Here is a 24,665-nt window from a genome sequence, read left to right as displayed (position 1 = left end):
TGTTTTTAATTGTAGCGTTTGGGTTTTGTTTGTTTGCTTTTGTTCCTAGGCCTTCGACCTATCTTTTAAAGAAGGGAAATATTTCTCTTTAAGGTTACAACTAGCACACAAAGGACCCCTTCTCCTCCTTGGCACCCCCTGGCCACTGCCAGCACCCCCTCTGCTCGTTGTCTAAGTCCTTGAGAGCAGAGGCTTGGAAGGCACTGGTTCTAGAATAAGATCACAATTCCTAGCACCCTCTGTAGTCTGAGTTGAGGAGGGAATGTATGCGCACTCCCCGCCCCCCCACCCCGATTCTCATCGCTCTCCCGGCCAGGGCCCAGCTGCCTGGTCCTTAGCTGTTCTGACCTACCCCCTCTCCCTTTAAACACAGAAGTGCTCACCAGGTAAACTCACTTGTCTACCGAGTGTGGTACCTATGAGTGCCCAAGGGAACGAGGCAAAGACAGAATTCGGTGGATCAAAAGCAGCTGCTTTGTACATAAAGTCATCCTTGAATGGCTTTGGAATAATGTATTCCATGGTACTGAGGAACACATCTTTTTGTTAGTAGAAAGGTCTAGGTGGGAAGTGGGAAATCTTGTACAGGTTTGCACATGACTTGGTTCCGATAAAAAAGGGATAAAAATAACTCCTCATGGTATAAGGTAATGACACTAATAATACCCTCTGAGTGAGCTAACCTTTGAGAGCTTACAATGCACTATGCATGGCACTAAGCTATTTACATGTAATAAAGACAACAGCAAAATTCAAACATATTGGCCATTACCATTATTTGGAAACTTTCTGTTTAGCATTAGACTCTTTTTCCCCAACAAAATCTTACTCAGAACAGCACATAAAACAAGAACGGGGCAGGGACAGAGCTGCACTCTGTGTCGCTAGAATGAGGGCACATGACTGATGGGTCCCCCATTCCACACTGGGCGTTCCTGCCACCCCAGGCGAGCGCCTAGGGACCACCATGGGGTCCTGCGGGTCCAGGTGGCCTGGTTGAAAACCTGCAGGCTTTTGTGTGAAGACCCACAACAGAGTCTGAACCAGTCGTAACAGTTAATGACCCTGAGGCTGACCCCGAGGCACCAGGAGCCAGGAAGAATGTGGGGCACACATCCCCTCTTCAAACACCAGACTGCCAAAGGTATGCTAAGGATTTTGAGCTTCTCTTACAGAGGGTGGGTCTCCCCTGCTTCCTCTTTCCTCCTGGGCCTTGTTGGGGCCTCAGGGCATTGCACCAAATGATCTGGGGTGCCACTTCCCATTCCAATTCTCACAGTGTCTTTCCCATAATATGGTGCACAAATGTTCAGTTCATGATGCTCAATAACCAAGCACTGAAAAAGAATTAGTAAAAATGGCTACCCAAAATGCTTTCCATTCTCTGCCCGTTCTGTGGGTTTCCTCTGGTTGCTGTCCATTTGGTTTTCATTGTCAAGTATTACTTATTAGCATTTGCTATGATTTCGGAAGTGAGTCTACGACTCCCTCTTACCAAAAGAGGGGTAGGTAAAAATAACTTGCCCCCATCCTAGCTTTCGCAATTGACTCGAAAGCGTTTTCACCCCCAAACATGATTGGTAAAGAAGGGAAACTATGCTCCTAAATCCTCAGAGGTTATGTGGTTATGTTTTGGAGGGGAAAAAAAAGTTTTCCATAACCTGATCCTTGAATCACATTCTTGCCCTGTGCACAGGCACTGCGGTCCCCACAGGCTGGAGCTGAGGAAAGAATTCTCTCTGAGCTCCCAGTGCTGGCACACCTTGAACTTGATGCATCGGAAGGAAAAATGCCTGGTTGTTAGGTTAAGCCCAGAGTAGGCACCTTTCTGCCTCCCAAACCAGCTTTCTCCTGCTGAGCCCAACTCCATTTCCACCTTTGCTTTCTCTCCTAAAATACGGCAAGGGGGGGGGGGGGGAATCCACATCATAAGAGGTTCAAATGAATGCACCCACAGGAAATATTTGGCTAATTCTGTAATAATTCAAGGTGCAGAAAGGTGGAAAAATGAGTCCAATTTCCAAACTTTTGAGGCTGGGAGGTAAGTTAGTTACAGAAGTCTAGACTGGGAGGGGCCTTAGGGACCAGTTACCCCAACGGCTGTGGCTCCTGGGCACAGCGTCCTGGGCAGAATGAGGTCTAGAACTCATGTCCAGACTCCCAGAACAGCACTGTTTCCACCACACCCAGCAGCTTGCCGTGTGAATCAAAAGCTCCTGCTGGAACCGAGCACTCCATTTAATAACCAGGACTGGCACCTGCCAGCCTCCCATAAACGCTGCGGCGGCTGGAGCCCGAACCCTGCGCTTGTGAACAGGGGCGCTCCCCCACATCACCGGGAGGGTCACACCCCTGCGGGGGCCACCAGACAAACACGGGGAATGTGCTCAGCGCTGAGAAGCGGCCACGGTCGTCTTCCTCGGAGCTGGGCCCGGAGGGCACCCGGAGGGGGGTGTGGGGGGGAGGAGGAAAACCCCCTTCACTCCCACCCCAGCTACCCACGCAGACGCGCCCACACGCCCGGACACAGGGGCCGCGCCCCCACCCCGGCCGCCAGGCTTGCGCGCGCGACCTGTGCCACCGTGTGCGGCCGCTCCTGTCCTCGGTGGCATTTCTGTTCAAAAGCCAGTTTTTCTCTGCTGTTCAGCACGTCTCGACCGCTGCGAAGGTGTGGGCCACATCCTCCGCCGGCAAAGCGCGAAACGCGGCAACGTCCCCCGCACCCACCGCCCCGGCAACAATCAAGTTCTCGGAGGGGACACCGAGAAGGGGGCGCTGAGCCCCCACCCTCCTCCCAGGAACCCGCCCTCCCTGCCCGGGCAGGTCGCTCGCGGCCTCGACTCAGATCTGCTTCCCGAGGGCGCGTGCCCATTCAGACGCGCGGCGACCTCCGTCCCCGACGGCAGCCCCGACCCTGCCGGGGGTGTTTGGGGGGCAGCCCCCTGCCTTGGGGCGCCCCGGACCTTCCAACCCTCAGCGCGCAGGCCTCGAACCCCAGCCCCGGGGACTGCCCGCGGGGCCCCCTCCCCGCCCCCGGCCCGGGGCCCACCTGCGGTTGGCGCGCGCGGCCCCTCCCGCTCCCGCGCCCGCGCGCGCACCCGCGGGGGGCTTCTTTGCGCCGCCATGCCGGCCGCGCGCTGCGGTCGCGCGCGGAGCCTCCTCCGTGGGTCAGTCAGACGCCGCGGCCGCCCGCCGGCGCCGGGGATCGCTTCCCCGCGGCTGGCTGGCTCGCGAGGCGCGGGGTGGGGGCCGCGGTCGGCGCTCTCCCGCCCCGGGAGCCCGGGGCCGACTGACGCGCGGGTCCGCCAATGGGAGGCCGCGGCGGAGAGGGGCGGGGCCTCGGGCGGAGGTGGGCGGGGCCTGCGCGCCCAGACGGGGTCTACCGTGTGCTGCTGCTTCGGGCTGCGGGTGCGGCGCCGAGCGTGGGAAGCTGCTCCTCGGATCCCGGCGCTGCTCCTCGGGAGACGCCCTAGGAATTGCGCTTGGACGGATCCCGCCACCTCCCTGGCGCTTTACATCGAAAGCGCTTTGAGTGGGAATCGCAGAAACCTGGTGCGTGGGATGATGGGGGAAAGGGACAGGTGCCTGATCCCCTTCCACGGCGAAGGTGCAGAAGGACCCCCATCTCTGGCCGGGACGAGAACCCGCGGATGGGCCATGGCCATGGGAGGGCGAGACTGGAATCCAGACGTTGCTGCCGGCCCAGGGCCCCTTCCACTACCTTGGGTACATTTTTTTTTTTTTTCCAAATCTTTATTTTCCCCTAGGTCAGCAGAACGGGGTTATGCTTACTCAGAAGTCACAGGGTACTTTAGGAGCCGGAATATGTGCGTTATTGACAAGATTAATCCTCTGATAAAAGTGTTTATCAAAAGGAAAAAATAAACAGCCCAGTAGTAAAAAGGCGCTCACAAGTTTCTTTGCCCCTGGTTTTCTATTCAGAGGGACCCTTTTTCCGAAGAAAAAGGAAGAGAGTCAAAGTCCTGGTGAACTTTTTTCTCTAATATACCCAATTCCAGAGTGAAACAGATTTGTATGTGGCATGTTTTGGCACCTTTTAAAACAAATTCGTAACTAAAGAAAGACGTGGAAAACACTCTGGAATCTTAGATGGCTCCAGTATACTTACGGCAGCGTCAAAGTGTTGAATCACTTTCCCCTTTTCTGAATCTCAGAGCAAAGGATCACAGGTCTTTGGGAATTCCAGCAAAATTCTAAGAGCCACGGTGATTAATACAATGCATTTACTGACAGCTGACATCAGGCCAGGCACTTTGATAATCCTTTTATGTGTTATTTTGCATATCGTTTCACTTAATCCTCGCACTCACGCATGCGATAGGTTACTACCTCCAGTTTGCAGATGAGGAAACAGAGGCTCAGTAAATGCTAATGCAGAGGTTGAACCTGGGTCAGATCATTCTGACCCCATCATTCTGCAACCCATGATTCACAAAAGATAATAAAAATGTTCCCAAACTCTGCTGCGTGTTAAAAACAAAACAAAACAAACAACCTTTTATCCAAATCAAATTTTAACTTAGTGGGGCAGTTTCTGCAGCCATAGACCATGACTTGCGTATTCTGAGCCACGTTACTCATACAAAGTAAATGGCTTAAAATTGCTGTGCCTAATTATAATCTAAACAAGGTTATGAGCAGCGATGAGTAAAATTGTCCATTCCAGAAGCTGAAAATACCAAAACTAATTTCTTGTGGTATAATAAAATAGAATTTACTGAAGTCCTTTAACCACGAAACAAATTAGCCAGTAACCTTGCCCTACCTACTCCCACAAGATAATATTTATGAACACAGCTGTTCAGACTCTGCCTAAGATCCTTTCAAATAATTCACCACGGTCAGGATTTTGTGGTTTGCTGTAATGTTAATTGTTACTCCAAAAGCTGAGTGGGAGGCCTCTGAAAATGGTAATGTACTTACCTAGACCTAGACCTTGGAGCCAGACTGCCTGGCTTGGCTGCATACTAGCCACATGGTCTTGTACGATTATTGAACATTTCCATGTCTCAGTTTCCTCGCCTATAAAAGGGGGCTCCTGGGAGTACCTTCCCCATGAGGTTGTTAATCCCCATGAAGTGATGAACTATGTCCAAAACCCTTAGAGTAACGCTTGGCACATAATAAGCACCATATACATATTCGCCAAATAAAGGATGTGACCACATGCAGAGATTTTGGCTTTCTGGTCTACCCATGTGTGATTTACTACCCATCTTAACAAAACAAAAGCGTCCCGGAAATATTAAACCATAACTCCCCATTCTTCCTTCTCCCTCATCCCCAGCCCCCTAGCAAACAGCATTCTACTTTCTGTCTTTGGCTCCTTTCTGAATGTGACCACACCAGCGACTTCATACAAGTGGAATCACACAGTAGTTGTCTTTTTGTGACTGGCTTATTTCACTTAGCATAATAATGTCTTTACGATTCATCCATGTTGTAGCACATGCCAGAATTTCCTTCTTTTTAAGGGTGCCTGGGTGGCTCAGTCAGGTTTGAGCGTCTGACTCTTGGTTTCCGCTTAGGTCATGCGGGCGATTTTAGCCCCACATCGGGCTCTGTGCTGATGGTGTGGAGCCTGCTTGGGATTTTCTCTCTTTCCTTCTCTCTCCACCCCTACCCCACTCATGCTCGCTCGCTCTCTCTGTCTCGCTCTCACTGCTTCTCAAAATAAATAAATAAACTTTAAAAAAAAAGTTCCTTTTTTAAGTCTGAATTATATATTTCATTTTAGGTAGATAGAAAGATCACGCTTTGTTTATCCATTCATTCATCAATGGACAGTTGGGCTGCTTCGTCATTTTGACTACTGTAAATAATGCTGCTGTGAACATAGGTGTGTAAGTAACCTCTTTGTGAGTTTCTGCTCTCAATTCTTTTGGGTGTAAACCTAGAAATAGAATTGCTGCATCATATGGTAATTCTTACCTTTTTGGAGAACAGCCACACTGTTTTCCACAGCAGAAAACACTCCCACCAACAATGCATAGGATTCCAATTTCTCCACATCCTTGCCAGCAAGTCATTTTCTATTTTTTTATTTTGTTAAAGTTTTTTTAATGTTTTATTTATTCCTGAGACAGAGAGAGAGAGAGATTGAGAGAGAGAGAGAGCAGGGGAGGGTCAGAGAGAGAAGGAGATACAGAATCTGAAGCAGGCTCCAGGCTCTGAGCTAGCTGTCAGCACAGAGCCCAACATGGGGCTCGAACTCACAGACCTGTGAGATCATGACCTGAGCCAAAGTCAGATGCTTAACTGACTGAGCCAGGCACCCCTCTATTTTTTTTTTAATAATAGCCATCTTAATGGGTGTGAAGTGATTAAGGATGCTGAATATCTTTGTACGTGGTTATTAAACAATTGTATATCTTTTTTGGAGAAATGTCATTTAAGTTCATTGACTATTCATTGTCTTTGCAAACATTACACCACCATTGTTGATATCCATAAAAATTAAAATCTGAGAAATCCTTATCTCTGACTGCTTCCCTCTTGCATTGTATCTGAGCATACGTTGCTTCGTATTTACATGAAGTCCTTGAATTAGCACAAAACTTTTTATTCCAAAATCAAGTAGGGATAGTTTTTATTTATGTTTATATTTATTTTGAGAGGGTGGGGAGGAGCAGAGAGAAAAGAGAGAGAGAGAGAGAGAGAGAATCCCAAGCAGGCTCTGTGCTGTCAGTGCAGAGCCTGATGTGGGTCTTGAACCCACGAAACCATGAGATCATGACTGAAGCTGAAATCAGGAGTCCCACACTTAACTGACTGAGCCACCCAAGCGCCCAGATCAGTTTTTTTAATAGAAGAAATGTGAAGACGTGACTGGGTGGTGGTGGTGGTGGTGATGATGGTGATGATGATGATGATGAAGACAAGGATGTCTAATCATGATGATTGCAGATCACACACAGTGAGGTGTGATAATGAGGCACTTACAGAATGCTCTGTTCAGTGCTCTTTATGTATTAATTAATTCACACACACACACACCGATCTGAGATATGTATTATTATTCCCAATGTACAGACAAAGGAACTGAGTCACAGAGGGTTTAAAGTATCCAGCACTAGGTCATTCAGCTAGTAAATGGCAACTTGGATCCAGCCTCTAGGCCATATGGAAAGTATCCCCTTAAAAAAAATCATTTCCCAGGAACTCAGTGAGTCTGTGAGAGCCATAGCTGATCTTCCGAAATGAGCCGAGCCTAGGAGAAACATGGTCTGCCCTACAGAGTGCCTCTCCCGGCCCTGGTGAGATGCCCCATGTCCCCCGGCACAGCACAGGGTGAGTAAATGCTGTGAGGACAGAGACTGGTGTTAAACCAAGGCCCAAACTGACATTGCGCGACCAGTGCGGAGAGGTCCAGAGGGTCAAGGCAGGAATGGGGAAGCCAAGGTGCGACGCTTACCCAGGCTGAGAAGCCAGGAGAGGCCTGGAGAGAGGTGCCAACATGGTAGCAGCAAGAGAGCCTGATGCTGTCTGGAGGGCACGGGGCGCTCCTGTGACTCCCCCACTGGGGCCTTTACGCTGTCCACACTGGGACCTCCGGCTAGTTCCCACACTGATCCCGGACACAGAAGGCAAGGAGAGGCCAGAGGAAGAGGGAGGCCACTCCACACGGCACTTTTAATAGGCATGACAGCTTACTTACGAGGCTTGACATGGGCGGCTGCAAGACGATCAGATCTCTGCACCCACCTGCCAAATCTTTTTTTTTTTAATGTTTTATTTATTTTTGAGAGAGAGATAGAGACAGCATGAGCAGGGGAGGGTCAGAGAGAGAGGGAGATACAGAATCTGAAGCAGGCTCCAGGCTCTGACCTGGCTGTCAGCACAGAGTCCGACGTGGGGCTCGAACCCACCACCCGTGAGATCATGACCTGAGCTGAAGTCGGACACTTAACCAACTGAGCCACCCAGGCGCCCCCCCCCCCACCTGCTAAATCTTAAGAGTTTATAAAAAGGCCTTAATTCAGTTCAGTCACACATACGGTCCAGACGGTACCAACAGCGCCTTACTCTCTCCAGGCTCTGTCCCTGGAACACTTCCCACTGTGGGCCAACTCACGTTGCAAAGACTGGGTTGGCGGGGGAGGGGAGGAGCCTCTGATTGCCCAGGGCCACCGGCAGGCAATTCCACTCTCTGGATGACCTTGTCCAACCATGGGGACAACGCAAAATGTATTCCTTGGTCTGGGATTGTGTCCACTGTAAAAATGATACCAATCAACGAAATCACAGCACTGTTCTATCAGTCATCTACACCTTAGTATCAACAAGCCTTGGATCTTTCTAAGAGCAGATGTTGGTAAGGAGAGTGCCAAGAGCTGGCGAATGGGATACAGGAGGTCAGCTGAGAGCCGTAAAGGGAAGTGAAAGATGAGGAGGTGGTGTGTGTGGAAAAGGACTTCACGATTTTGTGTAGGTCCAGACCAGAACTCAGCATTTCCTTATTTTTTTATTTTTAGCAAATTAGATTGCTTCACTCTTCCCCAAATTCTGGACACCTGTCCCGCCGGTAGTGTGCACAGAGCTGTGCGTCGTTACCACTGCCGGGCTTTCCCTCCGGGTCCCCTGGCTAACTGCCGCGCCCGTCCCAGCTCTGCTCCAGCCCGGCCTCCTTGGGGAAGCAACTCCGCACAGGCCCCGCCGGGAGTTGCAGCGAGGCTCCGCGCCGCCGTGCGTTCCCCTGTTCCCACGGCACCCAGGGTGCCCGAAGCTACTTGTCCACGGGCTCATCTCTCTCCACACTTGACTGTAAGCTCCCAATGCCAGGGACGTAGATCCGTGTCCTCTGGGTCTTCCGTGCAATGTCTGGCGGACACTGAGTGAGTGCTTGCAGGATCCAGATATAGGAAGCATGCGTGCCTTCAACGGCCCACCGTCCGCTGGCCGCGTCATCAGCAGATTCACGGAGTCCGCAATCAGATTCCGTCTCTTCCTCTGCAAATGGGCTCTGAGCCCTCCGATGCCCTTGTCAGTAAATTTGCCTTCCTACGATGGCACTTCCTCCTTCATGCCTGCTCAGCTTTTTAAGATTTCAGGGACGACGGGAGCCTTGCCACACAAATATACAAATGAAAAAACAAATTGTGTAATTTGAAGATTAAGTAAAAATCTATGGAGAGCCACAATCTCTAACATTGTTGGATGTTTTACTGGGCTTGCAGCTCTGATTAATGAGCAAGGCATATTTTTTATATTTAGTTAAAGAGGAACAAACAAACTGGAGCCTTTGTGGCTTCGTCTACCCCACCCTCTCCCCGTTTTTAGAAGCAAATTGAGGACTAGGGAAGAAAATCAGATTGCTCTTTTTCTCTGACTCATTTAATTTTCAGGATACCTGGGCAGGCCCACTCCATTAGGTAACTGCTTTTCTAGCCTCAAATTTTGCTTCAGGGGTGAGATCTGAGAGAAAGCAGCGGGTGGAAGGCAGTCAATCCCAGAACTATCTAGATTTGGCTCCCCACCATTGATTTCTGGAATGATAATGGGAAACCACTTATCTTTAATGCATCTCAATTTTCTTTCCTGTAAAGGAACAGAATGCGCTGGATGATTTCTCAGACCCCATCTAACCTTATTTTTGTGATTCTGAGATGAGCATTTGCTCCAACAGGTGGGTTTAAAAGATGTGTGGGGCGTCTAAAGGATCATGTATCAGGCAGCAAATTTAAAAAACTCATGGTGTCAAAAACATCGAATGACACTGGAAGGACTCATATTTGTTTCTTCCAGGGGGAAAGAAATGCTCTTTGCTCCCATAGGGAGCTGCTGTTGTGTGGATTAGAAGTATAGTGGGGACATCTGCAGCCCTTTTGTCACTATGAGGAAAGAGCTCTCCCAGTATTGAGATATGTATGGAGCAAGTGGCAACAAGGGATGGAGAAAGAGCCCTATTACATTAAGCTCTGGATTTAGCCATACCTAAAGCAGTAATACTCTTGTATGTTGCCGTTACATGAGCCAAAACCCGCCCCTTCCTCCTTCTACTCTTTTTTAGCATAAGCCTATTTAAGGTAAGTTTCCTATCAGTTGCAAGTGAAATAATACTAGTATAGAGTTTGTGGCCAGGTTTTGTAGGAATATTTATTCACAGAAAAATACTGGAAGAACAAAGCCCAAAATATTAATAGTTGTTATCATGGGTGATAAGATTATCTACATACTTGTCAGTATTTTCTAAATTTTCCAAAATTATATATTATTGGCATGATTTTTAAATAGGGTTTTGACACGATGCCTTAAGAAACTGAGGAGACTTTTCTGTGTTGTGGAGAATCTTTTCTCTGTTTTGACTCTTTTATCAGAGGTTGAGATTTTTATTTTAATGTTTATTCATATTTGAGAAAGAGAGAGAGAGAGACAGTGTGTGAGCAGGGGAGGGGCAGAGAGAGATGGAGACAGAATCTGAAGCAGGCTCCAGGCCCTGGGCTGTCAGCACAGAGCTCAATATGGGGCTCGAACTCACGAGCTGTGAGATCATGACCTGAGCCAAAGTCCGATGCTTAACCTACTGAGCCACTCTGGCACCCCATGACGTTGAGATTCGATACATGATAGATGTTTCTTGTGGAACAGGTCGTTGCTCAGGCCCTGAATTCTGTGATGGGCCAGGGAAACTTTCTGTAAAGGGCCAAAGAGCAAATATTGGAGGCTTTGTGAGCCACAGACTCTTTGTAGCAACTGTCCAACTCTGCCATTGTGTCGTGGAAGCAGCCCTAGATAATTTGCAAATGAATAAGCATGGCTACGTTCCAATAAAACTTTATTTAGGAACACTGAAATTGAAATTTTATATAATGTTCACATGTCACAAAATATTATTCTTTTTTCGATTACTTTTCAACCATTTATAAATGGAAAAGGTGCTGTTAACTCACAAGCTTTACAAGGACAGGCGCTGGGTCACATTTGGCTTGTGGGATGTAATGCGCTCACTCCCTGCTCTCTAATATTGGGATTTCTATCATCACGCTAGTTTTTGCTGCACTTGGAGTTTCTGTGGACTTCCGAGTTGAGTGTCCATTAGGAACGATAATCTTGCAAGGCCTGGCATGGTTTATCAGCAAACCTCGTGGGGTTGGGAGTTGATGATGATGTCAGCATCTAGGTGGGCATTTGTGTTCTTCGCTTTGACCGAGATGCTTAAAGGAAACTTCCTGCGTTCTCGTCCCATGCTGGAGGCAGCACCCCCACACCACTGCTCAAGAAAGCAAGTCATGTGCTGTTCTTGGAACTGCCAAGCCCTATTTTGGAATCTGAACTTGAAGCCGACAGAACTTTACAGGACTTTTTGCTGCCAGATTGGTTTTTCTACTCCATAAAAATCCCTAAGCGGGAGAAGTTTATGTAAAAAATATTAAGTGATGACCATCCAATGGCAATTTGAGTTTATAAAAGAATATTCCATGTGGGAACATTTGTGAAGTTTCATCTTCAGAAGGAAAGGAAAAGTAAAGGGGGTTATGTCGATTGCTATCTTGGTGTGTCAGTTAAGAATGCTTCCAGCTATGACTAATGACAAACCTAAATTACAGTGGCTGAAATGAATAAGAGTGTCAGGTGACAGGAAGTGCAGAGGCAGGCATTGTTGTCTTGGTTCCGCTTCTCATCCCTGCAACTCTCATGGTCCTTCCGACATGAAAGCTGTTGAGGCTCTAAGCATTGTGTTCAAGTTCAGGGAAGGAAGAAGGAGAAGAGGTAGCACCGGCTACATTATCCTTCCCAGAAGCCCCCAGCAGACAACTCCTTCAGGGACATTGTAGAAAATGATGTCAAGCAGCTAATGACCCTGACTGCAGGGGAAGCCGGGGAAACGTGATTTGGCTCTCTCAGTCTCTATGCTGTGGCAGGGGGTTGAGGGATGGATGGCAATAGCGAAGGGAGTTAGGAAGAGCTGTTAAGTTGGCATAACATACACACAGTGCTAAAATAGTTCCCAATGGTAGGCAAGGCTATTTTAGCCTACACCAGTGGAACAGGCCACTCAAGGAAGCATGGGCTTCATCTGGCTTGTGCACTGTGGTATCTCCAGCTCCTAGCACATTGCAATCACTCAGTGAAAATTTGCAGAATGAATGAATGAATGAACCAATGATAAGAGTTCTTAGATGCTCATTGTTGATATAATCTATCCTTTTTTGTTTATTTTAAAATTTTTAATGTTTTATTTATTTTTGAGAGAGAGAGAGAGACAGCATGAGCAGGGGAGGGTCAGAGAGAGAGGGAGACACAGAATCTGAATACAGGCTCCAGACTCTGAGCTGGCTGTCAGCACAGAGCCCGACACGGGGCTCGAACCCACGAACCGTGAGATCATGACCTGAGCTGAAGTCAGATGCTTAACCGACTGAGTCACCCAGGGGCCCCTGATCTATCCTTTTTTGGACAACACTTCCAATAAAGAATTCTTTGGTTCACTTATGTCCCTGCAATCCTCACCAATGGTTTTAAGCTGCACCATATGCTAGAAGACCCTCACACACAACTCCACCAGCTGTCTCTATCCACAATATAAACCCTGCGGAAATTCTACCTGTTCAGAGACAAAGTGAGAGGAGGTGCCCTGTTTCTACCATCCTGTCCAGTAAAGAATGGAGCTTCTTTATGGCTACCTAGAGCCAGAAATCACGAGATGTATTAGGATACAGAGGATAAAATAAGGAAGGAAGTGTGGCTCATCTTCATCTGGCCCTTCCTCTGTTCCACACACTGTGCTGGGAATTTTACATTTGATTATTCACGCTTTATTTGACGAGGAAGAGAAAGCTCACACAATGAATTGTAAGCCTTTGTGAAACATCATGGGTTAAACAGAACAAGATTAAAAAGAAAGAAGAACATTTAAATTACCAAAAGCCAAAAACTGGTAGATGATGGTTAACAGTGGCAAATTGCCCGAGTGCATTAATTGTCACTTCTACCCTAAAGTGACCAGAGGAATTAAAAAGAATGACACATCAAATCAAAGAAATACCAGTAGGCAAAAAAAAAAAAAAAAAAAAAAATTTCATCACACTTTTGGGTTAGAGAGGGTAGATGGAGGAAGATAACTGAACAGATGCCCACTATTGGGAAAACCAACAAGAAGAATAGCTAATAATAGGGGCGCCTGGGTGGCTTAGTCGGTTAAGTGTCCGACTTTCGCTTAGGTCATGATCTCACGGTTCGTGGGTTCGAGCCCCACGTCGGGCTCTGTGCTGACTGCCAGCTCAGAGCCTGGAGCCTGTTTCGGATTCTGTGTCTCCCTCTCTCTCTGACCCTCCCCTGCTCACACTGTCTCTCTCTATCCTAGAAATAAATAAAAATATTAAAAAAAAAAGAACAGCTAATAATAATCTTGGTAACACGTATGATTATTGATTGATAATGATATTGATTGATTAATATATTGATTGATTATTATATTATCTCAGGGCTTTGTGGGCATCACCCCACTTAATACTCACCAAAACCTCACTGAGTAGCTGAGATTATTACCCCTCTTTTACAGATGAGGAAACTGAGTCACAGAGATATAACAGGATGCTTTGAAATTGGATCAATCAGAGAATAAGAATTCATGGAAATAGAAAATGTGATACTCCATGCAATGGAAAAAAGACAACCTCTTTAATAGATGGTGTTGGGAGAACTGGACGGCAACATGCAGAAGAATGAGACTAGATCATTTTCTCAAACCATACACAAAAATAAACTCAAAATGGATAAAGGACCTGAACGTGAGACAGGAAACCATCAAAACCCTAGAGGAGAAAGCAGGAAGCAACCTCCTTGACCTCCACTGCAGCAATTTCTTACTTGACCCATCTCCAAAAGCAAAAGAATCAAGAGCAAAAATAAACTATTGGGACCTTGTCAAGATTAAAAGCTTCTGCAAGGCAAAGGAGACAATCCATAAAACTAATAGACAACCCACGGAATGGGAAAAGATAGTTGCAAATGACATATCAGATAAAGGGCTAGTATCCAAAATCTATAAGGAACTCACCAGACTCCACGGCCGAAAAACAAACAACCCAGTGAAGAAATGGGCAGAAGACATGAACAGACACTTCTCCCAAGAGGACATCCAGATGGCCAACAGACACATGAAACGATGCTCAGCATCCCTCCTCATCAGGGAAATACAAATCAAAACCACACTGAGATACCACCTCACACCGGTCAGAGTGGCTAAAATGAGCAAATCAGAGGACTCTAGATGCTGGCGAGGATGTGGAGAAACGGGCACCCTCCTACACTGTTGGTGGGAATGTAAACTGGTGCGGCCCCTCTGGAAAACAGTGTGGAGGTTCCTCAAAAAAGTAACAAGAGAACTCCCCTGTGACCCAGCAATAGCACTGCTAGGAATTTACCCAAGGGATACAGGAGTGCTGATGCACAGGGGCACATGGACCCCAATGTTCATAGCAGCACTCTCAACAATAGCCAAAACATGGAAAGAGCCTAAATCAACTGACGAACGGATCAAGGAGTTGTGGTTCATCTATACAATGGAATACTACATGGCAATGAGAAAGAATGAAATCTGGCCACGTGTAGCAACGTGGATGGAACTCGAGGGTGTTATGCTGAGCGAAATAAGTCAGACAGAGAAGGACAAATACCATATGTTCGCACGTATAGGAGGATTAGGAGGAACTTAACGGAGAACCATGAGGGAGAAGAAGGGGAAAAATAGTGGGGGAGAGGGAGGGAGGCAAACCACGAGAGACTCTTGAATGCTGAGAACAAACTGAGGGCTGATGGGGGTGGGGGGAGGGGGGAGATGGGCATGGAGGAGGGCACTTGTGGGGATGAGCACTGGGTGTTATATGGAAACCAAGTTGACAATAAACTATTTGTAAAAAAAAAAAAAAAAAAGAAACAAAAAACAAAAACGTGATACTCCACATAAAATATTTTAACAATGCCTGACTCATAGTAAAAACTTAATCTGTGTTTAATTATTGTTTTGGACTAGTTTCTGGTTCTACTTTGCTTTTCTATTATTGTTTTGTGATCTATGTCTAGATTCAAGGCAGAGCACCCTTTATAATATAAGGTCTTACTGGACAACAGGGTAAGATTTTAGAACCCTGGATTATATCACAAACTCTCATCTAGATCCCTCTTTTGAAGGGAATGGACAATGAAGAGAGGCCAATCAATTTTCCTCGGGTCATGCAACCACTTGGGAAGTACAGCCAAGAACGGAGCTCTGGTTCTCTGGCCCCCAAGGTAATCTCTCCAGCTGTCTTTACTTGGTTCAATACTACAGTGGACACTTGGGTGGGTGGGATGGGCTCCTTTCAGGGAATACCCACTCCTCCTGGGTTCCATGTTGTCTTAAAGGGGACACCAATCACAAGGCCATTAGAGCACCCTCATCTCTTCTGGTCAATAAGGGGCCAATGACCTACACAAAGCCAATCGAAAACTTCCCTGGGTTTGGAATATGGACACTGGAATAAAGAAGTCACTTTTCACTAGGGCTAGTATTGGAGAGGGGAAAACATCTTTTTCCCTCACTTATCTTAGGTTCGTCAGCTGGGGTCCTGTAAATTGACAGGCAAAAGACAGGTCAATATGAGAAGAACAAACACATTTATTCAAATACGTATTGCCAACACACATGGAAGCACTCAATGATGAGTAACCCAAGGGGGTGGTTAGGATTTGGGCTTATATACCACCTGAGGCTCAACAAAGGGAAAGGAGGTTGGGGCTTCTGGGCAAGGGAGGCGAATTATAAAAAGGTGACCAGGAAAAGTATGACAAAAAATGGTGGTTTAGTAAGGTTTGTTATGCAGATTTAAGCTGGTGTCTTCTTCACTAGTAAGAGTTGCTAAGATCCACCTCCTCCCGGTACTTGAGGGAGATAACCTCTTGACAAATGGAAATATCCTTTATAAATGTACATTTCCTTTACAAAAGGACAACTCGAGCCCCATTTTTGGAGCTTTTCCTGCATCTGCTGACTCTCAAAGGTCTTTAGCTCAAAATAATCTATATGCAAAGAAACGTATTTTGAGGTGGCATATGCTGGAACCTCCATTTGTTAGGATCCACGGCAAGGGTGGCTTCATATAACCATTTACTGTATAAGTGTGAAATGAGGACAACCCAGACAATGGAAAGAGACAGACAACCTTGATAACGCCACTGAATGTGGCCAAGGGAAGTCCCTAGATGACAGCTATGCAACCGGCCCGGAGATCAATCAGTTTAGTGAGGACCGGAAACCAGAGGATTCCAGAAGGGAGGGCTCCAGGGAGAAAACAGGGATTGGTTATGTATTAATGCATTTGAGCACTTGGAGAATAATATGGTAGGCACCCGGTAGAACTGATGGCACACTTGGAAAAAAAAGTATGTATGGTACATAGAAAACCAAGCAAGTGACCAAAATAAGGCAATGAACGTCAGGAAGAACAAACAGTTGTACAAGAAGGGAAACATACGTCACATCACACTCCTTGGCTCAGCAAAGAACAATACCGACATAGTCATAATAAGGTCAAAAAATTGTGACATACCATATTGGTAGAATGGAAAGAGATAAAAATGTGGGAGAGAACAACAGACACAAATTTTCATGTACCGTAACAGGAAGTCAAAAGATAATGTCTAAAATGATAAACAGAAAAAGCATATTATTTACAAACGTGAAAGAAATACAAAAAGCACTAGGATAAGAGTTGAAATTTTAGATCAAGAAGCTTGGGAGTTTTGGTGTTGTTGACAGCTTTTAATGTGTAGTAAATACACATATCGTGTTAAAAAGAAAGCCATCGGGGCGCCTGGGTGGCTCAGTTGATTAAAGCATCCGACTTCGGCCCAGGTCGTGATCTCGTGGTTTGTGGGTTCGAGCCCCACATCAGGCTCTGTGCTGACAGCTCAAGGCCTGGAGCCTGCTTCAGATTCTGTGTCTCCCTCTTTCTCTGCCCCTCCCCCACTCGTGCTCACTCTGTCTCTGTCTCAAAAATAAATAAACTACAAAAAAAAAAAGGAAAAAAAAAAAAAAAAGAAAGCCATAGACCCAAAATGGCGTCACTTATGTTGGGCCATGTCATGAAACAGGCTCAATGCTTGACCTAATTATAGTTTCAACCTCCCCCAGAAATGTAGTTGTAACTGGTCAGTCAGGCATTTTCTAGTCAGCACCGATAGGCTAACATGGACCCTCTCCATCCCCCAAAGGGAGAAGTTATCCACCTAATGAGACCCTTTTGTCCCCAAAGGAAGGTGACCTTACCCCCAAATAATCCTTTTTTTCTGTTTCTGACTTCCTTTTCCTGCTTTTCCCTTTCTGTAGCCCCTTGGGGCTCCCCACTACTTGCTGGATAAGATGAAATGAAAATAAAGACATTAGATTTTCAAATTTACTTGGTTGAATTTGTTTTTTTAGCAACAGAAAAAATGTATATTTATATACAACTATATGTACTACTGTTTTACATATATATAGTGAATATATGTAAACATATCTTTATTAAAAATATAAATTTCAGGGGTACCTGGCTGGCCCAGCTGGTAGAACACCTGACTCTTGATCTCAGGCAAGCCCCAGGTTGGATGCAGAGTCTACATAAAAAAATATATATATATGTATCATATATCATATGATATATATATATATATATATATATATATCTCAAATAGTATGTGTTTTGGAAAAATATGACCTAATCAGTAGTCCCTGAGAAAACCAGAAGTGTGAGTTGTGTGGTGGCCATCAAAATAAACCAATTATCTTACTGCATTAAAATAAGGCAGCTATAAGCACAAGAAACAAAATACATATGCCCCTTAAAACATAAATTCTGTGTGTCAGCATGGAGCCTGCTTCAGATCCTCTGTCTCTCTCTGTCTCTGCCTCCCTCTCTCTCATAAATAAATAAATTTTTTAAAAAGAAAAAAACATAAGTTTCAGTGAATACAGAGAAACAATGATATAGAGAGAGGAAAAGGCAAGAAGAGTTTTCGTTAAAAGCAACCTCTTTGCAACAGAGCAACGCAAACAGAGGTCTTTATCTCCATAGTGGGGCTAAAGGGGAGCCAGCCCGTGAGCTGGGAGGACCCAGGCTCTCCCCAAGCCCTTTAGCACATCATATTCAAGGGCAGGGCGGAGATCTCAGTACTTAAAATTTTAAGCATCTTAAAAACAATCGCCATGTGTGCACGAATGTGTGTGCGTGAATTGGTGCCAGGGAAAAACAAAGGAAATTTCCATTTTTCAGGAGCTCGATAGTTTGAGGCCTTTTTCTTGCTGTATGCAATCCTGAGACTGACTCCCTGACCCTTTCTTTTTGATCTCGGTCCTCCAAAGTCCTGCCAATAATGCATGGGATGTTTGTGATGCTGTCAGTTCCACTGAAGGCCAGGAGAATATTCCGAAGTTGTGTAAACCACCAGAGAGGACTGCTGCCTGCCCTTCTGCCCAGGCTGAACTTCAGAACCATGAGGGGGGTAATGTGGGAACCCTCTGGTCTAGATCACCATCTCTAAGGACTCTGGAGGAGCCCTATATCCGGAGACCACATGAGGACAAAAGATCTGTATGAGAAAGGCGGACCCACGTCATGCAGCGTTATCTATACTCTAGTGTGTAAGTCAGGACCTCGGGTTGTGAGTGACAAAATCCTAGTCAGAACTAGTGAGTCCTAAAAAGAGAATGTATTCACTCTGCTAACTGGGGGGGTCCAAGGGGTAGCTGTGGTTCCAAACATAACTGTTTCCCAATATTCAGTCAATGGCATGTCCTTATCCTCTGTCTCTGTCTGTCGCCCTCTCTCCAGATCCAGCCTCATGTTGTTGCGGACGAAATGACACAAAGGACAAGACACACACAAAAGACAGACACAGACACAACTCCGGCTGGAGGAACAATTCTACGCAAGCCCCTCTTGCGGTTTATTTTATACCCCGGTAACTGGATACAAACTGAAATCTACAAGATGCATTCCTTTACCAATTAAGGGCCAGTAGCCAAACACATTTCAAGGACAGCGGGGAGCAAAGGGAGGGAGCGACCACAACATGTTGACTAAGAGGCCTGCTCACAACTCCAGCCTCCTCCTTGTTTCTAAGGACGGCATGTTCCCTCGTTTGCGAGCGGACCATGAAACTTGGATATTGTGTGCAGGCCTCCTGGCAGAGCACCCTGTTTGCAGGCATGCTTTGCCCACGCAGGGAGCCCCGTGTGCAGGCACATCCCCGCGTCCCTAACCGCGCTTTCTTGTGGTCACTGTCGGGCTCCCACACATGTGATCTTTAGCACACAGTCTCCAAGGAAGAGACTCTTTTTCAGTGGCCACAGAAATCCTAGAGAATGAGTTGTGGTCCCCTCTCCCCTCCACACACGCACACACGCACACACTCTCCTGAAACTATCACTGCCCGTATCTTGCACGAGGCCATGCTGGGTCATGAGCCCTGGGGAGGGATGGTGGGGGGCTCTGGATTTGTCAGCCCCACCCGGTAGGAGATCAACAGTTCCCAGTGCGCACCCGACCATCTGTTACCAGAGAAGGGGTAAGGACACATAAGCAGGCAGAAACTATAAAACTGCATGTTCCTAAAATATACATACGTACATATAACTTGAGCTTAACAATGACTAAAGCATAATTCCGTATTTAATAGAGTGTTACGCTTGTATTAAGTAATGACCACTGCTTCGGACGGAGTCGGTGAAACCCATTGCCGGGAGCGTGTGTCTTGAGCCTTCCACGCCTTCCCCGTCTGTCATTCCAGTCCCGCAGCCTCTGCAAATGCCCTGTTCAGGCTCCTAAGGGCATATTCCAGGCCATCCACAGAGCTCTCTGCTACTAATGCCGCGGCCTGAGATGACTCGGTCTCCTGCAATTGCTTCGAGAACATAGTTGACTTCATTACCTGCATTTCTCTGGCTCTTACTGTATCCTTGCGAGCTTTCACCGAGAAACCAGCAGGTGCCGGAATACAGGAAAGCCTGCTGGTCTTCAAAGGCGTTATTTTTATTTATTCATTCGTTTTTGGTACAGCTGAGGGCATTGGCTTTCTTCTAAGGCAGGTCGGTCCTGCGATGTCCCCTTTATGTTCTCGGCCCCGTTAGGGCAGATTTCCAGCGGGGGGCCACCCACCGCCCCCCATCCCGTGCCGCTCCTCAGCGCCACCCGGCCACCCTGCCGTGAGGGCTCTTCTTGAACCTGGGCGGCCCGTGACCTGGTGGACTACACGGCCCTCGGGGCTCCGGAAGTGACGCGCTTGCCCCTCGCTCTCTGGGACGCCGGCACCCGGAAGCCCCGGCCGCGCCGGAAGCGGCGCCAGGTCCGCAGGCCTCAGTCTTCCCCGCCCCCCGCCCGCGCCACGTGCGCGGAGGAGCCTGCCTGGAGGTGTCGTCGGGCCGCAGCTCTCGGGCCTTCGCGGCTGAGGCCTCAGACGTCAGGGAGCAGAGAAAGGCCCCGCCGTGACATTTCCCAAACTCCCAGCTCACAGAATGCCCGGGCAGGAGAACATGGTGCAGCCTTCAAATCACCGAGTTTGGGGTGGTGTGCGCGGCCGCAGTGGGGGCCGTCAGTAGCACGGACAAACCGTCCACGCAGCCAACCAAGAAGTGACCGCCGCGCAAAACTGTCCCGTGGTTCTGCCACATCCAGAAGGAATCCTTGTGGGGATTTACAGGTGACGCGGACGGGACACATGGAGTGCCAGGGCACGGGGTCTCTGGAAGGAATCTCATTTTAAACAATTTATTTATTTTGAGCGAGAGAGCTCGTGAGTGCGAGGGAGGGGTAGAGAGAGGATGTGGGAGAGGCGCCCGAGCAAGCCCCGTGCTCAGCGTGGAGCACAGCCGTGGGCTCATCTCGTGATTTGGCTCCACCTCGTGATGGTGAGATCATTTCCCGAGCCTAAATCAGGAGTCACGTGCTTAACCGACTGAGCCACCCAGGCGCCCCTGGAAGTAATGTCGTTTTACACGCAGGGAGACTGAGGCTGTGACGTCTGAAGCCAAGTCAAGCAACAGTTCTTTTCTTTTCTCTAGGGCGTCCGGTGTGGCCAAGTGATCCGTGTAAGGTGTCAGTCAGGTTGGCTAGACTAGGACCCCGTAGAGGCTGATGCATTTCGCTAGTGCCCTCATCAGAGGACAATTAGAAAGCTCCTTCACCATCCATGTCCGTGCTTCAGCTCCGGTATGCTTAAGAGCCAGCGAGGTAATGCTTTCTGCCTGGACCGAAGGGGTGAGCTTGCTCTTTGTGCAGGTGAATTCCTGGGGCCCAAACGAGAAATAAAATTCATACGCCCCGGGTCGGTCATCTTGGAAATACATTGATGGGTTCCTCAAACAGGCCGATCGGGGAGGTTTCGGTCCGTGGACACCATATTAACTTCATCAGTAGGTCCGGAGACTCAGGGGTCAGTCTCTGAGCGCGGACCCTGTTTTCACCCCTGACTCCCTCTGCCACCTTGGGGCAAATCGCTGATTTGGCTTCCCGAGTCCCTGGGTCTCATCGGGAACACTAAGGTCACAACAGTACCCGTCTTGCTGGCATTTAGCAGGATGGAGTGAAGTGTATACGGAGGGTTGAAAGCTGGCGTGACATGTGGCAAGCATTCGGTAACGTGGCCGTGATCACGTGATGTGACGGGATAATGCGCGGTTGATATAACCACGTTCTCATGCAAATTGCAGTACTGTCGCGGAGAAGACTGGGAGGGCTTTGGATCGGGAGCGCCTTCGTTCAAAGCCTGACTCAGTAGCTGGGAGATCTTGCCTGGGTGACTCACTCTCTTGATTGCCTCGGTTTTTGACCCTGCAAAACGACGGCAGTGCCTACTCATAGCGTTGTTGGGGGTTGACTTAAGTGAAGCCGGAGGCCCAGGCCCTTCGTGTGACAGTCCCCAATGAGTGTTAGCTATTTTTGTGGTCATCAGTCCTGTATTTTACATTTCGAAGATTTTCCTGACTGCTAATAGCTCAGATATTGCTGTTAGATCTAAAGGAACTGGTGTAAGTTTAAGACCCAAGTAGGATAGTGAGGGTGTAGCTCTGGTTTCCATCCTCCAGGTTGGAGGTTCTGAGGCTCCAGAAACGCTTTACGTCCTCGCAGGTAGTGTGTCTAAAATCTGTACGCATCCATCCTGGATTCCACGTGCAGCTAGTTCACCTTCATCTGCCCTTCCACTCGAGAAGCTGTCGGTCCGGCCCCAGCCATCTGCCCTTTGCCCCGCAGAGCAGCTTGGGCAAATGGAACAAGTGGGCGGGTGGGGCAGGAAAGAGCCCTAATTACGCCCCACGGAAAACACAGGGCAGAGAGGAAGAGCCTGGCGCTCGGTTTACAGCCGGAGAGGAGTGCCCGCTCCTGGAGGCTCACCCGGCAGAGCCCACAGGAAACCAGAGAGGAACTGAGTTCACCACACCAGGCACATCAGTGGCTCTAACTGGTCTGCTCTGAAGCAAAGTCTTTTAAAGCATGTCAGCAGCCAAAGACAAGAAAAGCATATGTCGTACAATATGTGTTACTCTGTCCTATAAGCTTGGAGATTTTTCTTTCCTTTGCATCCTTAAAAAAGTAACAGGCCGCTGTCCGCGGAGGTGCTCGCTTGGGGGTTAATTCACTCTCCTTGGAGGTAAACACTAAGTTGATCTGAAGGCCTGGTTTCGACCAGGGCTGTTTCCTTCAAGGGGGTTCTCTTTCCCTTTTCTCTTTCAAGATGGCGGGTTCAGGGACGCTACAGGCACTAAAAGTTCTCTCTTCTCCATGTTCTCCCTGGTCTCCAGGCGGCACCCGGGGACGCTGGGAGCTCCCTCAAGCTTTCTGCTCAGCCGTTTCCTGCCCTACTTTTCTCACCTGCCTTGGTGTTTCTACTCGTCCTCTGCCCATGGGATTCTGATCCCAAGAAGCAGTGAAGACCCTTTCCTTCTCCACGCGGTCTGTTGAGACTTCCCTATTTTGGCCTCAAACCTTTTTCTTCCTAGAGGAAAGGCTGCCAGAACGAGGGGGAGAAGGTAGAGGTGGGGGAGGAGGAAGAGGAGAAGGAGACACAACCCAGGGAACTAGAGGAAAATTCTTCAGAAGGCATTTGATGAACAGCTTCCTCATTATATCACAACCCTGGACACTTTCCTGGTGGAGTGTGGGAGATGTAAGCCAGCAAGGAGGGACTGGAGCCTTGAGCTGCCCCTGTGTCTGTCTTTTATGCACCCAGGAAAGTGTGGCGGGCGGCTCAGCAGGGAGATCAGGCCACCAGCCATTCTGACCTCTCCTGTGTAACAGTGGGATACTATGGCTCCCCACGCCCCATACCCAGAAGGTCATGATCTCATGGTTCATGGGTCCGAGCCCTGAGTTGGACTCTGTGCTGACAGCCAGCTCAGAGCCTGGAGTCTGCTTTGAATTCTGTGTCTCCCTCTCTCTCTGCCCCTCCCCCACTCACGCTCTGCCTCTCTCTCTCTCTCTCTCTGGCCCTCCCCTGCTTGCACTCTGTTTCTCTCTCTCAAAAGTAAACAAAACATTAAAAAAAAAGAGAGAGATCTATACAGATGTCTCCAGAAAAATGTATCTATATTAAATTTTAGGTTCTGGGTTCAGATGTTCTCAACCAGTCCGTTTGTGTGTGTGTGTGTTCTTCATAAAGAACCCACTGAAGTATTATTATAAGAAACACTGGACTCTGTCTGAACAACAGTCAGGATTTTAGACATGGACAGTGCTGGATGTTAGAGGGGATTATTCTAGATGCTCCAGCAGAGAAGCCCAGATAAACAAACAGCAGATATCAAAATGAATGCAGTGATATCAACGGCAGATTTTCTAAGGAAATCTTTGAGAACTGGTTCATGATTCTTGGCTCCTGTGGGATAATAAAAATTATGTATATTGGTCTCTGTCCTCTGGCTCTTGGCACAGAGCTCCTAAATCCTGCATAATTTCCTGTGTGATAAGGGCACTGAGAGCATCTTTTGTTCTATCTAATGTTTGGCCTTTGTACCTGGCTCATTTATCTATCTATCTACCTATCTATCTATTTTAATTTTTGTAAGTAATCTCTATACCCAACATGGGACTTGAACTCACAGTCCCAAGATCAAGAGTTACATGCTCTACCGACTGAGCTTGCCAGGTGCCCGTCTCTGTACCTGGTTCTTGACAGCAGGTACTAAATCCTTCAGAATTTCCCAGTTGGTAGGATGTTCTGTTCTATTGATGAGACTCCGGTGGCATCCTGGATGGGGGCTGGTCTCCAGGAAGACAACGGTTAGAGGCTTGGGATTTTTCAGCCCTTTGCTCTATTCTCCAGAGAGAAGAGAGGGGCTGGAAATGGTGTTAATGTTGACCAGGCCCATGTGAGGAATCGTCCATAAAAATCCCAATAGTTTGGAATTGAGGGGTCTTCTAGTTTGGGGAATACATTCACACTGGGAGGGTGATGTACCCCAAGTCCACAGAGACAGAAGGGCTGTACTCAGGACCCTCCCAGATCTCACCCTTTCTACTTCTTCAGCTGGCTGTTCATCTAGATGCTTTACGACAGCCCTTCATTATGTTTACCACATAAATGTTTCCTTGAGTTCTGTGAGCTGTTCTAGCAAATAATCGAATCTAAGGCAGAGGAGGTCATGGGAACCTTTGTTTTCTAGCCAAGATGGACAGAAGTTGTGGGTAACT

The 24,665-nt window shown here is 47.7% G+C and overlaps 1 protein-coding gene and 1 long non-coding RNA gene across 2 annotated transcripts in view; both read right to left on the bottom strand.

Moving 5' to 3' along the window:
* Nucleotides 1-4,335, bottom strand: part of OTULINL (OTU deubiquitinase with linear linkage specificity like) — a 29,829-nt gene extending 25,494 nt beyond the window's left edge. The window contains 3 exon segments of the mRNA XM_039238826.1: nt 3,099-3,156; nt 3,291-3,469; nt 4,332-4,335. Coding sequence (XP_039094757.1) covers nt 3,099-3,156; nt 3,291-3,469; nt 4,332-4,335 — 241 coding nt within the window.
* A 4,153-nt stretch (nt 4,336-8,488) lies between these two features.
* On the bottom strand, nt 8,489-19,739 carry LOC120236185. The gene is made up of 3 exons (XR_005529589.1): nt 19,687-19,739; nt 18,699-18,819; nt 8,489-9,084 (listed from the first exon to the last, which is right to left on the bottom strand). It is a non-coding gene; the product is annotated as an uncharacterized LOC120236185 (long non-coding RNA).
* Between the last annotated feature and the right edge of the window lie 4,926 nt (nt 19,740-24,665).

The sequence above is a fragment of the Hyaena hyaena genome, unplaced genomic scaffold (assembly GCF_003009895.1).
Source record: "Hyaena hyaena isolate Hyena2069 unplaced genomic scaffold, ASM300989v1 scaffold_148, whole genome shotgun sequence".
In the NCBI taxonomy this organism is placed as follows: Eukaryota; Metazoa; Chordata; class Mammalia; order Carnivora; family Hyaenidae; genus Hyaena; species Hyaena hyaena.
Note: the sequence above shows the minus strand (reverse complement) of the source record. Positions and strands in the feature narration are given on the sequence as shown.